Source organism: Solea solea, chromosome 18 (genome assembly GCF_958295425.1).
Source record: "Solea solea chromosome 18, fSolSol10.1, whole genome shotgun sequence".
In the NCBI taxonomy this organism is placed as follows: domain Eukaryota; kingdom Metazoa; phylum Chordata; class Actinopteri; order Pleuronectiformes; family Soleidae; genus Solea; species Solea solea.
In genome coordinates this window covers 392,985-409,522 of record NC_081151.1, presented here as the reverse complement: position 1 = coordinate 409,522, position 16,538 = coordinate 392,985, and the positions used below count along the sequence as shown (strand labels likewise).

Genomic DNA, 16,538 nt, shown 5'->3' with positions numbered 1-16,538 from the left:
GATTAGTCAGATTAAAGTCATAATTCTGAGAAAAAAGTCAGATTAAAGTCAGAATTCTTAATCAGATTAAAGACATAATTCTGAGAAAAAAAATCAGATTAATGTCAGAATTGTCAGATTAAAGTCAGATTAAAGTCAGAATTCTCAGATTAATGTCAGAATTCTCCGATTAATGTCAGAAATCTCAGATTAAAGTCGAAATTCTCAGATTAAAGTTAAAAAAAAATTAATTCAGACTTTAATCTCAGAATTATGACTTTAATCTCAGAATTCATGCTGTTTTATTTTTATTTTTTTACATGTGGCCCTAATACTCGTCTGTAATAATGACCTTTCTTGAACTTTCTTAGTTTCTTATATCGGACACATTCACACGCTGCCAGCACAGCAGCGTGGGGGTCGGTGTCTTGCCCAAGGACACATTGGCATATAGACTAGCAGAGCAGGGAATCAAACCCACAACCTTACACACAACATTCTATCACGTGTTATTATGAGCAGCAAATCCGTATGTTGTGGCGATGAATAAAAACATGTTTTTCTTACATAATCGTCACGTTATTTTCTAACTTCCACTTAACACGTTTTATTTGTGTGACCGAGATTAAATAATGAAATACTGATAAAAACATATTTAACAAGTTATGAGATTAAAAATGATACGAAAGATTAAAGTTTATATCCTGTATTTGTTTTACACACACACACACACACACACACACACACACACAGTCAGTCTATCTGGTTTCCTTCCTGTCTTTAGCTCTGAGGGGTGTTGCATCCGGAGTAGGAATTCTGGGCCTCCACTGTATATATAGTGTGACTCCAGTGTTCAGCAGCATTATGAGTCTGACAATGAGGGGCGGTATTCTGATGTCACTTGGTGTCTTGCTTGCGTTTAAGGTGAGTTGTTGCATGAAGCAAACAGGCGTGTGTCGGCCTGTTTGTGCTGACAGAGAGTGTGTAACTGTGAACCAGGACAGAGTGGATTTTAAAACAGCTGAGAAAGCATGCCGTGATAGGAGCGGGGAACTACTTCCACTTCATCCTCAGACACATGTGAGTCTCCTGGGCAATTTGAGGCAACAACTGTCAGGAAACTTCTGGATTGGACTGCGTTTACCAGCTGGCACCTGTAGCAACCTTTCATCCCCTCTGCGAGGCTATGAGTGGCTCTCTGGTAGCACAAACGGGAGCTTCATTCCTTCCTCTGTGACCTGGAAACACAGCGTTAAAGTCTGCTCTCCCAGCTGCGTGTCACTTTCAGAGGACCAGAAGTGGACAGAGAGACTGTGCTCAGACACAACTGATGGATATCTGTGCAGAACAGAGCACTACGATGCTTGTCTGGCACAAGAAGTATCCGATCCACAAGTTTTCCGAAGCTCCAAAGGCTGTTTAACGGGCCCCTGTGAGCATGAATGCACAGACGTGACGGGAGGTTACAAATGCTCTTGTTTCCCTGGATATATCCCAGACAGCAGAGACCCCAGGCAGTGCAAGATGCACTGTGGCAAACACAGATGCCCCAGAATATGCGACAGATACGATAAGGAGATGTGCTTCTGTCCTGACGGCTTCATTTCGAACGAGGAATTCTGCGAGGACGTCGACGAATGTGAGATGAACTCGTGTGACCACGGCTGTAAGAACACGTTTGGGAGTTACCAGTGTTCCTGCAGCGAAGGTTTTGTCCTCAAAAACGAGTACAAATGCATCAAAGCCGCCAGCGAGCGTTTTCCAATCACTACACCAATCACTGTAGGATTTGTTAAACCTAATAATCACACCATGAAGGCCTCGTCTGCACGGGCTGGCCGTTTCCTCTGGTTATGGATCTGTGCTGTTGTGGCTGTGGTGCTGTTAATATGTGCGGTCAGGATGTTTGTCGTCAGGCGTCAGAAACGCCGAGAGCAGAACTCCTGTCAGCACTCGAGTGTTCCTGCTCTCGTCAATGATCAGTGTTAACACTGGGACTCCTTCATGAAACATGCTCATGTAAACTGCTGCAATTCAGCAATTATTCATTCATTAATGAATAATATTAATAAATATTCTGACATCGTACAGATCAACAGAACAACTATTCATTCATCAAGAAAAGAAGACGTTTAGACAATAATCACGAGTTGCAGCAGTAATGAAAACATAATTACGATGTGTGTGACACACAATCATGGACTGAAGTCTGGACATGTTTGTGGATCTGGATCTGAAATCCCAACTGCCAACATGAGGGTGTTCCAAACCGGTTTGTCCAGATTCTACTGATCCCACAGGATGACACAGCAGGAAAAGCTGAGGATGTGTGTGTGTGTGTGTGTGTGTGTGTGTGTATACTGTGTTCTCACTGTGTTCTTACCAAATCTGACTTTGGTGAATATTTGTACGTGTGCATATGTAACTATATTGTACATGAGGTCATAATGTGAAATACATAAGGGTGACTGCTGTTTTATTCTCTCATATAACGTGTTATGTTATGTCATTAAATTTAAGCAGTCTTACCAACGCTCTGGTCTTGTAATGTTTTTTTTTAATTAACGTCATTTGTTTTTCCAACAGTGGAATCATTCACCTCCACATTTCTAACATTTCTCAGGTCCTTCTGTTGTTCATGGTGAAATGATGTCTCACACCCTCTGACCCTCTAATACTCACGGACACATATTAATCTGTGCATCTGTTATCTTTTATCTTTTTACAAACCAGATTGGTTGTGTATGTGACACACTCAGTCTTGCTGCTGCTGCAGATACTGTAACTCTCTCTGATTTCAAGGTAAAACCTTCTTCTTGATTCTCCACTAAATTGGCCACGATCATTTTTGTAATATATTAGATTTATCACTTTGAAAGATTTAAATGAAACAAAGAAAGGCCAAACAGCAAAATCAGGATTAAACAGTAGGACAGTCCCATGTCAGAGCCTGTGTCCAGCTTGTAGTTTTATATTAAAGCCACTAGATGTCACCATAGTGATGTGTAAATATGTGACATAATCTCACTGTGAGCTACATGTGTGTGCGTGCATGTGCGTGCATGTGCGTGCATGTGTGTGTGTGTGTGTGAGTTAAGTATTGATAAGACCGGGTGGTTCAAACCAAACCCGGCCTGCGCCGGCTGTGGCTGACGTCCACCTTCACCTCATCACCTGTCCCCGTAAACACATGTTACTCAGTGAACTATCAGCCAATCACAACAGGAGGAGTTCACTTCATGGCAGGGAATTGTGATTTGTTGATTTCCTGAAGTGTGCTTTATGTTTATATGTACAGTGATGTGAAAGTTGTATTTCATTAAAACATTCATTCACATATATTATTCTCATCATTTCATATTTTAATGAGAAATGAAAGAAGGAAATGTGAGGAAATATAAATCCTTCAGAAACAATTACATTTATAAAGGGATTTATAAAAGATAACGTGAGCCTGTCGTTGGGAATACAACGTAAAGAAGTAATGTGTAAGACATTTATGATATTCAATCATCATCAGACGTAGACATTAAATCACTAAAGTTATGTATATGTACGGGTGTATGCATTAATACAGGTTTTCTGGAAACATCAGCAGCCAACGCTCTATGTCAGGTTTCTTTGGGAGTGTGAGGTCAATTTAAAAAGCTTAACGTCACTGTTTTAAATATGTTATAAACATCCCTGCTTCATTTATTCGTTGTCCACCGCTTTGTCCTCCTGCACAGGTCCCCACAGAAGCCCCGCCCCCTTTAAAAGTACATCATTTATGAAGGAATTGATAATAAATGAACACATAAATAAATAAATGGTATTTGTGTTAGTGGTAAGTTTGGGTCAAATAAGAAAGACTAAAAAATATCGGGGGGGGGGGGGGGGGCTGTCCGTCCTGAGGGGCCCTTTTCAGCACAGAGCCCCAAGCAATTGGCTGCCAGCAACGCCCCTGGCCGACTGCATAACGCGCGTGGGTTTCCGGTGTCCCCGGTGCCGTCGCCCTCGTCTCGTCCAATCACAAAGGAGGCGTCAGTTCACTCCTCGTGTCATTGGGTCAAAGTTTCTCCGCCTCGTATAAATAAAAACAAGTCACACGCGAGCGGGTAGTTGAGCGACTGTGATCCGTTACTGCTCCATCTGAACCCGGCGCCAGCAGCACAAACATGTCGGTCGACAGCGTGTTCAGGACCCGGTCTCTCGGAGTGGCCGCTGAGGGTCTCCCTGACCAGTATGCCGACGGTAAAGCGGCCAAAGTGTGGCAGCTGTACATCGGTGACACGAAGAGCCGGACGGAGGAGTACAAGAGCTGGGTGGTGTCTCTGCTGAAGGAGCGCGGCGTGCGGACGGTGCTGGACGTCGCCTGCGGAACAGGGTAATGCGACGATGACTCAGCACTTCTCACACTGCCACGGTTCACAGCGGTTCACAGCGGTTCACCAAACCCCGTTCTTACCGAACCCCGTTCACTTTACCACCGAATTAACGTGAACACACGTGGGTGAAAGTGAGTTTATCATCGAGGTCTGAAGGAAACACTCTCCATTAATATGTTGGTTATTACCGAGTCATCATTATTCATGAGCAGGTGCTCACGTGTAAATATAACATAGTATAGTATGAATATGATCTGCTGTGAAAAGGGCTCATACAGAGAATACCTCAACTTTATACAGTATGAGTTTCCATTAGGTTACCAACCAATAGTTAATGGAACTCATGATGCTAATTCTGCTACTTGGCACATGTCAACATTCAGTCGTATTCAAATCAAAGTTTTGCTTCTGCAAACACAAATTTCATTATGTCAATGTGTAAGTTTGACTGTGGTGAACGCGCTGCACCAAAGAACAACAAGGAGCCACTGTAGCACTTCCTGTGTGCAGCAGCCAGTCATCACGTGTTCATATCTGAGCAACATTTAAATAATAAGTGCACTGGTGTGGTTGTAAAGAGCAGGTGCAGAGTTTAGTGTCTGTAGAGCTGGTTCTGGCTTGTTGTAGTCAGTTTGGACTGGATCCCTGCTGCAGTCTGTTTACTTCCACTGATAGGGAGGTATCTGGGGCAGCAACAAGGCCATTGCCCCTCAACCCCCACCACACACACACACACACACACACACCTACCTACCCTGGTTAACCTCAGTGATTTGGCTTATCTAGCAAGGATTGAACAGATGATCCAGTGTTATCATTTTTAGGATTTCAACTACAGAACAAGTCTTGACCTCTTGGCTGTAAATAACAACAACCACAGACGTTGACATCATAAAGCTCCATATGTCTCCATGCTCAGCAGTGTGTCCATGCAGGATCAACAACACATACACACATACACACATACACACATACAAGGCAACGCAACTCACAGATGACAAACATAACATATGGATGATATTACATGTTAAACACAGCAATGGACACATGAAGAAGAAGAAGAAGAAGTAAGGAAGTCATGGAACTCACAAACACAGGAGACTAAATACTAACGATAGAGCTGCAGAAAATCAGAGAATATTAACATTTAAGAAGCTGAAAAATCTGAAAACATGAATTCATTTATTAATCCATTAATAACTGACTAATGGAATACTGAAATGGATAAGTAAATCAGAATATAGAGTAATGAATGCTCTGTTCTGTTTTAAATCCATAATCCTTGACCTAAAATGTATATCACAAACTTCAGCTGCAGTCACTGCACTGACTTTGACCTCATTCATAGAAGTCGTGTAAAGTTTCAGGGATGTAAACACGATCGTAGTGGAATGAGGCTACAAATGGCACCGCTATTTTTGACTGTCATGCCGAGCTCTGCCAGACCCCAGTCTGCACACTGATCTGCACTTCATCTCTGATCATCTCTGATCACCTCTGATCACTTCACCTCTGATCATCTCTGATCACCTCTGATCACCTCTGATCATCTCTGATCACTTCACCTCTGATCATCTCTGATCATCTCTGATCACCTCTGATCATCTCTGATCATCTCTGATCACCTCTGATCACTTCACCTCTGATCATCTCTGATCACCTCTGATCACTTCACCTCTGATCACCTCTGATCACTTCACCTCTGATCACCTCTGATCATCTCTGATCACTTCACCTCTGATCACCTCTGATCATCTCTGATCATCTCTGATCACCTCTCACCTGTAAATATTAAAAATCAGTTTTTATTAAATGACATCATCACCCTGGATGAGTGGTGTAACCCTGACGCTGTGTTCACAGAGGAACAGAAAACATTTCAATTTGAATTCATTTGTCCAAGTTCAAGTATTTCAAGTCGAGCAACTAAAGCAGAGTCAGCAGATTGTGAAGTGAATTCATGTCCACTCCCTGTGTGTGTGTGTGTGTGTGAAGACGGTGAATTATTCAGTTCTGTTCTTTAAACTTTAAGATTCGATCAAAATGCTTTCACATGGTAAATTAAGGAGAGGAAATGTATTTTTGTAGAAATAACTTCCTTATTCAGAGAGTTATGAAAACATGCATCTATATAATCATTCAAGGCTACATTGTTATTAGCTGTTGAGATAACAGAGATGTGTGTGTGTTCAGAGTGGACTCCATCATGCTGGTCGAGGAGGGCTTTAACATGGTGAGCGTCGACGCCAGCGACAAAATGCTCAAGTATGCACTGAAATCAAGGTGGGACAGAAGAAAAGAGCCTGCGTTTGATCAGTGGGGTATGAGCTCTTTCATCTGTCAATCATTTGAACACAGTGGAGCCATGTTCCGCTCACACGTCACGTTTCTCCTCCACAGTTATTGAAGAGGCCAACTGGCTCACGCTGCAACAAGATATCCACAAGCCAGCGGCTGGCTTTGATGCCGTTATCTGCCTCGGCAACTCATTTGCCCATTTACCAGACTTTAAAGGTAAAGGTTTGCTCCATTACTCATCAACACATTAGAGAATTATTTATATATATATATATAATTGAATTACAAATATACAGGACACAATGACACAATACTGAGTCAAAGTGTTTCTGACTTAAAGTGCAGCATGTCAACAAATGAGCCACTTTCACTTTAGAGAGCACGTTTACATCCCAGTAACATGGTAAAGAATAAAAGAACAGAATACAACATAGAAGTACATCTATATATATATAAACATATGATGGTATAAACTCTAAATTATAAAGTGTAAGTGTAATCATATAATGTGATGTCTCCAGGCAGGAACGAGTTCTTGTAATCATGATACTGAATACTTGTTGATTTAACAATGGATTAACAAGAGATTAACGTGAACTCAGAGTTCAGATGAATTATGAGTGGCTCCGCCTCTCTCTGCCTCTCAGATCTGTAACAGTACAAACAAGTCCAGCCTGAACCTGATTATGAAGTTGGGCATTTGTCTCGCTTCTTTACTCAGTTTTTTCTGGCTGCATGTCAGATAGAGAAGAAACAAATAATATAATACAGCTTGTGCAAGCCTGCAAGTTTGTTTTGTGTTTTTAAACAACATCCGTCTGCATTTTTGTGTGTTTTTTTTCTGTATTTATGTTTGTTTTTTCTGCATTTTTGTGTGTTTTTTTCTGTATTTATGTTTGTTTTTTCTGCATTTTTGTGTGTTTTTTTCTGCATTTTTGTGTGTTTTTTTCTGCATTTTTGTTCGTTTCTTTCTGCATTTTTGTTTGTTTTTTTCTGCATTTCTGTTTGTTTTTTTTCTGTATTTTTGTGTGTTTTTTCTGCATTTTTGTTCGTTTCTTTCTGCATTTTTGTTCGTTTCTTTCTGCATTTTTGTTTGTTTCTTTCTGTATTTTTGTTAGTTTTTTTCTGTATTTTTGTTCGTTTTTTTTTCTGTATTTTTGTTCGTTTTTCTGCATTTTTGCTGTTACAAAAAGAGTGAGGTAGTGGTTCTACTGTTAGCGATGTTACTGATGTTCTGTGTCTCTCAGGGGACCAGAGTGACCAAAAGCTGGCCCTTCACAACATTGCCAGCATGGTTAAACCAGGTGGGATCCTCATCATTGACCATCGTAACTACGACTACATCTTGGAGACTGGAAAGGCCCCACAGGGCAAAAACATGTACTACAAGGTACTTGAGTAACAACCACAGTCAGTCAGTCAGTTACGTCTCGATTACTGAACCCAGCAGAAGAAGATTCACCACAGCGACCGGACTGAAAAAACATCACATTATCCATTCTTTCAATCCACTGGCAGCACACGCACACACACGCACACACACACACGCACTAACTTGTCTTTACAACAACATGTTGCGACATGGTTTTCTCAAAGCAGCACTGTCGCAATTGTAGTGTAGTTGTGGTGATTGTGTTGTGTGTTATTGCAGAGTGATCTCACTCAGGATATCACCACCTCAGTGCTGTGGGTCAACAGTAAGCCTCACATGATCACGCTGGACTACACCATCCAGGTGCCTCAGTCTAATCCTCAGGACTTTCCTGAAGTCAGGTAGGTCACGTCACACCATCACGATGCTGCTGCTGTATTTTATTGTGTTAATTAGTGTCATACTTTACAAACAGCTGCTAAATGTTGTGTGGTGTTTGAAACAACAACAAAAACAGAATACAGTGTAACCTTTTTGTGAAAAAGACGAATCAAACAATGACTAAATAAGTGAAATAAGTACCTTAATGCTGAGAGACAAAGAGAAATCATTTAGCTGCTTTTATATGCAAAGAAAAGTTAAATTATTACATTTGATATTCTTATATTATATATTATTATAATAATAATAACAATAATATATATGTATTATTGTTATTTTGATCTTGTAAAAGGTGGAATGAAGCCAGCACAATCTTATATGGAGTTAGAAAAGCATAAATCGCAATATTGTTACTCGTGGCCCTAACTTTTGCCAAGAAAACTTTAAAAGCAGGAAAGATTTGACTAAATCACAATGGTTGGACCTATTCATTCATTTTATTTCCTATGTTACATTTTCAAGCCGTTAACTAAATTAAAATGTAAAGTAAACAATTCAAACAACAAGAAATATCCATAAACTACAGGATTGATGTTTTCTGTCCTGCGACAGCATCACACTGACAGTCAGCCAGCATGTGTATGTATCTCCATAAACCTGGTTTTAGGGTCAGAATCAGGTAAGGGTACGGGGTTAGTGATGTGTCTGTCTCTGAGCTGTGTGTTATAAGTGACTGATAACATGTGTATTGTGTCGTTGTTGCTCAGTAACTTCCGTCTGTCGTACTACCCTCACCGTGTGGAGAGCTTCAGCAGCATGTTGACCGAGGCCTTCAGCGGCAAAATCAAGCACAGCGTCTACGGAGACTTCAAGACTTATGTCCCCGGGCAGACTCAGGCTCCCTGTTACTTTGTCCATGTGTGTCAGAAGACAGCCTGAGAGCCCTGCCATCGCCCACCCCACCCCCCCACCCCACACACACACACACACACTCACACTCACACACACACACACACACACACACACACTCACTCTCAGTCATAAAGGTTCTGGACTTTTTTAACGTGCTCATAAATGTTTAAAAATGTTTCCTGTCATATAAAACCAGTGAAGACAGTCATGTCCCTGATGGACTGCAGACAGAACCGGCCTCTGAAGCTTTTTTCGAGCCACCAAAGGTTTTAATTCCCTTTTATAAAAGATTTGAAACTGAAAAACCAAAGCAAACACTGAACCAGGAACGACTCATATTTGTCTAAAATGATCCTGAACAGACAAACACAACCCGTGTGCAATGATTCACACAGTGTTAAACAGAATTTGTGCTTTTTACCGTGCGTTGCTCTGGGTTGAGACTCTGTGACCTCTGACCTCTGACCTCTGACCTCTGCGGTGAACGGTAAAGTTTCTGTAAAGTGCACATTAGAAACACACGTGTTGAGTTTTGTTGACTCTTCACAGACACACACAGCGTGGTACAGTGCCTGTCACTCACCACTGAGGCACCAGTCATTCATTCACTCACTGCTGTCAGTCAATCACACACGTGTCAAATAGTTGAGTTTTTACATCGAGACACAAACTTAACAAAGTGTCAGCAATGCTGATGTTTTTAATATCAGGACAGAAAAGCTTCAAACACTGAGATAAACTTTACTTTGCTTGTTATGAAGCTAAAATGTGGGGTTTTTTCCTCTTGTTCACACTGGAAATCCATGTTTGCTTTTAACGCAGCTTCCTGCTCTCAGCCCCGTCAGTGTCATTACTTCATACAACTACCCTTCGAACCTGAACTGTCCCTTTAACTCTTCACTAAAACTCTTAAATCCCCACCAGCTCCAGAGCTACATGACCTTTGACCCGCTCTGAATTTGGAGATGAACAGAAACCTGAAATCCATGTTTAATTGATCTTTGTTCAAAGGGTTGACAGTAACACGAGTTTTAAAGCCTTAAACGTGTTCTGTTAAATACTTTCATCTGAACTCAGCTGTGAATGTTTGCTTTTTATAATTATTCTAAGAGTTTATAAACTTTATTGCTTTCATGATCATTAAAACATTGGTCGCCTTCACGTGGTGTGGTGTCGTTTCTTTGTTCTTCCACTCACTTGTCATCATTGCACAATGTGATGACACATATTCATTCATTCATTCATTCATCACCTACCTCTTTATCCTCCACATGAGGGTTGGGGGCTGCTGGTTCCAGTCCCAGCTGACAGAGTGAAAGGTCACCAGTCCATCACAGGCCACGCGACACATAACCTATTGTGACACATTGTGATTTCAATATGATTAAAAACATGAAAATACAGAATCAGAAGGATTTGTCAAAAAATCATCATCAGTGCTTTTAAGACACATTTTGTCTTTCAAATGATTTGATGACTTTCTATTACAGTCATGTGATTTCAACCACATGAAGCTTTGCAGGACAGACTCCGTCCTCTGTTCCTCAATCATTTCTTGCTACACCCATGATGCTGCTGCTGCTGCTGCTGCTTCTTTCTGCTGCTGCTGCTGCTGCTGCTGCTCCACCACCTTTCTAGATCCTTTTCAAAGTGTTGCTTGTTTGCATGTTAAGCCGTGTTTGGCTCCAGGTCCGAGCGCATTACCATTTGTTGCAATGATGAAGTGTTTTAATGATCCTGTACTAAGTCCTGGCAGCACACGCGTCTGCATTGCTCACATCATCACAACTCAACTCTTATGACCTTCTTCAGCCCTTTATTCAGGAGCCTGTCGTCAGGTGTGCTCATCACCTGCCTGTGCTCATCACCTGCAGGACGTTGACGGGACGCTCCGACAGCACAGATCTTCAGCTCCGTCCATGCTCACCTGGACCATTTTAACAAGAGAAGATGAAGAGAGCAACTACGACTACTTTTCAAAGACGAAGGTCTCTGACGTTTGAGATTTCTGCCAAATATTAAACACTGACTTAATCTTTTACTGTCACTGAGTCACAGTAAATGATGAATATCTCCCATAATAAACCCAGATACAGCACAGTGTCTGAGCATCACCACGACAAATCATTTACATTGTGAGGGGCAGGACATACATGCAGGGCTGGCCCAAGCCTTTTGGGGCCTTTCTGGGGCCTTTCTGGGGCCCTCAGCACCATCAACTAACTTCACCAACACTATACACTGCATTGATTATCGTTGAGTTATTTGTAAACACTAGAGGGCAGTACATCACAGAAGTGGCCTGGTATCATCTGCACGTTCACGTTCAAAGGGAAGTGTGATGATGCTGAACTTGAATAAACAAGTCAATCAGTTCAGTGCTGACACAAGAGGGCGCTGCTACATCACAAGTTACTCCTCAGAGGTCCGCCTCCTTCAGTAAAGTGCAGATTATTTCTCTCTGCAAACACAGTGTGAAACATAACATAGAACAATGTGTATGTGCAGATCTGTGAGTGAACAGCACAAAGTTCTTATTCCTCATGAAACGTGAGGGACATTTCCTGCTCTGTCTCTGACCTGTGGACACAGCTCGTGTCCCCTGGAGCAGAGTGAGTGTCTGCATCTCATCTCATCGCGTGTCTCGCAGGCAAACTATCAGACTCTGTGGTCGACGGCCATGAAAAGGAGCTAATACACAAACCAGATGTGAGTAGAGTTTGCCAGATGTGGCTGCTCCGCTCTGCTTTGCTCTACTTCAGGAGTCAAAGTGGTCAACGTGAGCGGCCTCAGTGGGAAGGATCGCGTTCACGGTCAAATCAAAGAAAAACAGGGGGAGCTCGCACAGAAAGGAGACGAGTAATTATAATAAATAATGATTATACTCAAGTGTAAAGGAGAGAAAAGGATACGAGCAGAAGAGTTTCTGAAGGAGTGTGAGCCGAGGTTTAACACATGTACTGTCACTGCTGCTGCTGCTGTTGTGTAAAGCCGAGTGTTTGCAGTCAGGATCTTCTTAAGATCTGTCATCTCGTCAATAATCCCACATGTCATTTTATTAGGTACACAGGACACTTAATAAAGTGCCACAGTGAGGTCAGCTGCATAGAATCATTAAGCTTTCTTTGTCTATTTCACAGTTGTAACCAGTGGTTGTTTGATTTACTGTTTCCTTTCTATCCTTCTGCTTCAATCCCTTTGTGTCCTCTACTGTTGCACCAGCTGTGTCCTCGTGTCCTCGTGTCCTCGTGTCCTCCTTCTCTGTCGTCTTCCTCTGCATAAATATGTGGAATTTCTGTCATGTGGTGCATTAACTGCATTAACAAGCATGCTGCTTCCACTGTCAGCTGCCAGGTGATGATTTTCCAGATGTGAGAGGTGGAGGAAGAAAAGGGAGGAGACGAGGGGGAGGGAGAGAGAGAGAGAGAGAGAGAGAGAGAGAGAGAGAGAGAGAGAGAGAGAGCAGGGGAAAAAATGCTGATTATTATTTTTCCACTCGTCTTGTTTTCTGTCTTTTTGAGTTTCAGGGCTGTGAGAGCACCAGCTGACGATTCACCCGCAGACGATTCACCCGCAGACGATTCACCCGCAGACGATTCACCCGCAGACGATTCACCCGCAGACACCAGCTGACGATTCACCCGCAGACGATTCACCCGCAGACGATTCACCCGCAGACACCAGCTGACGATTCACCCGCAGACACCAGCTGACGATTCACCCGCAGACACCAGCTGACGATTATTCACCCGCAGACACCAGCTGACGATGTTTTGATCAGACACATGTGAACACGATCATTTACAGCTCGTCTGCTGGATTTCTGTCAGAAACGTAACGTTACAAACAACATTCATCTTTGTACTAATAAAGTGGTCCTTTCTTTTTAAACGTGGGACACAAAACAGATCGCCTGAATGATCCAGTTCAAATGGAAATGATCACAGGTTTATTTGGCTCAGGATGTGTCACATCTGTGACACATCCTGTGTGTGTGTGTGTGTGTAAAATGGATTTTATTGAAAGCCCTCCTGCGTCTGATGGGCCAGGCTGAGGGTCTGCAAGCATTTATGGAGCTGGTATAATAAAACCAGTGGGTCACACCAACTTATTGTTTGACAGAGAAAGCAGGGGATATTAAATATGCCCCGTCTCATGTAACGCAACTGTGTGTGTGTGTGTGTGTGTGTGTCTGTATGTGTGTGTGTGTGTGTTTGTGTGTGTGGAGAGGGGCCAGCAAGAGAATCAAGAAACAGACAACATCCTCTCACTGTGGAGAGAGAGAGAGCCATGAAGAACAATAAAGCCTGGTGAGGAAAGGGAAGCACTCTGGCTGCTCGCCCGCCACTGGACAACGCTTGACTTGTTTTTTTGGGTTCGGAACAAATAAATGTTCCTCTCAGTTTCACAAGCACGCACGCACGCACGCACACACACACACACACGCACGCACACACGCACGCACGCACACACGCACACACACGCACACACACAGAAAGCACGATGGTTCATGTAAGACAGGAGGACTGCGTGCAGACAAAACTAATTCCAGATGTAATAAATCTGCACAGCAGGTTTGAGAGAATCCAGGGACACATTTGTAGATACAGTGAAATATGCTCATATTTCTCTTCTGATGTTTAAACGTGGACATCAATAAAGTGGCTGGACACCAGCCACTTTATTAGGTACAGAGGACCCAGTTGTGATCCCTTCTGTTTCAAGATTCACATACTGAGTCACTTTGGATAAAAGCTTCCAAGGAATAAAACCTGAAATCTACTACAGTATAGAAGCAGTTGAATAATATTAGTTTGATTGTTTCATTCACACGTTATTTAAATTAAATATAAAAATACGTCTCCTCTCAGAAATACTCAAGGCAATTTCTCCATGGCGTTTATTGTCTGACTTTCTTTACACTGCTTATGTGTAGGTTCCATGTTCCATCAAACGTACATGTCGTCTTCTGGTTTGCACAGTCAGTTTAAACAGGAAGTAACAATTAATTAAAACTGAAGGTCTCCCGATCAGGGGACACAAAGGACACTGCACTAAACACGGCTTAAATAACAACTCAGTGAAACACTATCAAACTTATCACACTCTGTACGCACCGCTGTGGTAACATCTGACGCTGCGACACGTCATCCACAACACACAACACAACACACTACACACACACACACAACCAGAGGTTGCGCTAGACTTTTTCGTTGTCTGTCATTTTGAGTGACAGGGTCATAAAAATCCTGTCATAATCCATTTTTACCGGTCACTTTAAATGATAATAATGACATATTCAATTGCATTGTTCATATTGCAGTGGAATATGAACAGTTCACCTGTGGCCTAAACGCACAGTCTCACACCTTCCTCCTGGTCCACATGGACTTAAATGGCGTGCCTGCTTGCGCGTAGTTGCGCGTGGTAGGAAATCCCGCAACATGCGCTCCTTCTGCACCAGTGGATCAGCTGCACCGGTCACAGACGCGCTCCAAAGCCTCCTGTCCATAGCTCTTTAACACGCTGTCAGCACTACAAGGATAGCGAGATGCATTGAGTACGGTGTCCAGGTCAGAAATGATGCTCAGATTCTCCGATGGGAATCTTTATTTTGTCGCACAACATTTTTCTATCCGCCCTCCTCAGCCAGGAGAACTCCCGCTCCCACTGAACTCGCCTCACCTCCTTACTGCCGCTGAGGCCAAGGGCTGAGTTTGTCCTTCATCTGCATCTATCCCTCTTTTTTCACCTCTTTTAGAAAACATCGTTTTTAGGGCTGTGAATTGCAATCTGTCAAAATGACGGATGGCTCTCAGATTTTTCCGTCATTGACCGTTTTTTTCGGTTAACGCGACCCCTGCACACAACACAACACAACACACACTACACCACACCACACCACACCACACAACTAGGGATGTAACGATTACCGGTATGACGATAAACCGCGGTAAAATTCCCGACGGTACTGCTCATTTCCTGGAGAAGCAGCAGCACCTGAACGGCACTCGCTCAAGCGGGCGTGCATGCGCAGTTTGCACTGTCTGTCCAGCGACAACACGGCTGAAGCCACCTGCGCTCCAGAGATTACCCCCCCCCCCCCCTTAGATCAGAAATCTGGGCATATTTTGTATTTTTAAAGGATGTTGAGAGTAAAATAATTGAAGACAATCAATCCTTGTGCAGGAAATGCAAAAAAAAAATCTCCGCGAACTTCGCGGCGCGAAGCCACTTCCAATATGATGAGCCATCTCCGTGACCACCACACACAACTTTTCAGCGGGTAAGTCAACAAAAACGGGATTTCGGAATAGTGGGAAACGTCATGGTTTGTCTCGCGAAAGCGAGTAGTGTGCAGACGACACGTACCGTAGCAGACCAAAATGTGTTTGTTTCTGTGTTTTTTTATTTTATTTTTATGCCGCTGCTACTTAATTATTATCCGACACAGAGTGAGGACCTGTGTGTGTGTGTGTGTCAGTCAGTCAGATGATAATTATTATTATTAATAATAACAATAATAATAATAATAATAATAATAATAATAATAATAATGATAATAATAATAATAATCATATAATATAAAATATCTTTTTTTAAATAAAACTTAGTTAAAAGATTTCAGTGTGTGTGTGTTCAGTACTTTTGGAACATTTTGAACACATCTAACAATACCGTGATAATATTGATAACCGTGATAATTTTGGTCACGATAACCGTGATATGAAATTTTCATATCGTTACATCTCTACACACAACACACACACAACACACTACACAACACACACACAACACACACTACACCACACCACACCACACCACACCACACAACACACACACAACACACTACACAACACACACACAACACACTACACAACACAACACACACTACACAACACAACACAACACACACTACACCACACAACACAACACAACAGCACACACAACACAACACACTACACAACACAACACACTACACAACACAAACACACAACACAACACAACACAACACAACACAACACACAACACAAACACACTACACCACACAACACAACACAACACAACACACAGCTGAAGAAGCGATTCTAAGGATTAAAGTGAAAACACTGGCCAGTAAAACAAGCACAGAGACAAAAGTCAAAGAATAAAGACAACAGAAGTCGCTCGCGCTGTCAAACGTCTCTTACCTTTGATATTTCTCCGTCAACAGTTGATTTAACAGC

The 16,538-nt window shown here is 42.4% G+C and overlaps 3 protein-coding genes across 5 annotated transcripts in view; 2 read left to right on the top strand and 1 right to left on the bottom strand.

The window, feature by feature from the left end:
• Positions 1–16,538, bottom strand: part of LOC131445294 (calpain-1 catalytic subunit-like) — a 35,024-nt gene that overhangs the window by 18,436 nt on the left and 50 nt on the right. For all 3 annotated transcript variants that reach the window (XM_058616261.1, XM_058616262.1, XM_058616263.1), the window contains exons 1-3: positions 16,503–16,538; positions 12,904–13,132; positions 10,566–12,656 (exon numbers count right to left, since the gene is read on the bottom strand). The exon at positions 16,503–16,538 is cut by the window's right edge and continues 50 nt beyond it. The gene's annotated coding sequence lies outside the window, so the exon portion shown is untranslated. The remainder of the gene's footprint in view (positions 1–10,565; positions 12,657–12,903; positions 13,133–16,502) is intronic.
• On the top strand, positions 567–3,318 carry LOC131445297 (thrombomodulin). Its single transcript, XM_058616265.1, has one exon. The coding sequence runs from the start codon at positions 844–846 to the stop codon at positions 1,966–1,968; it is 1,125 nt and encodes a 374-aa protein (XP_058472248.1). The 5' UTR covers positions 567–843; the 3' UTR covers positions 1,969–3,318.
• On the top strand, positions 4,038–10,470 carry gnmt (glycine N-methyltransferase). Its single transcript, XM_058616266.1, has 6 exons — positions 4,038–4,345; positions 6,540–6,667; positions 6,747–6,860; positions 7,892–8,034; positions 8,296–8,417; positions 9,165–10,470. Exons 1-6 carry the CDS (start codon positions 4,137–4,139, stop codon positions 9,334–9,336), a joined length of 888 nt encoding a protein of 295 aa, XP_058472249.1. The 5' UTR covers positions 4,038–4,136; the 3' UTR covers positions 9,337–10,470.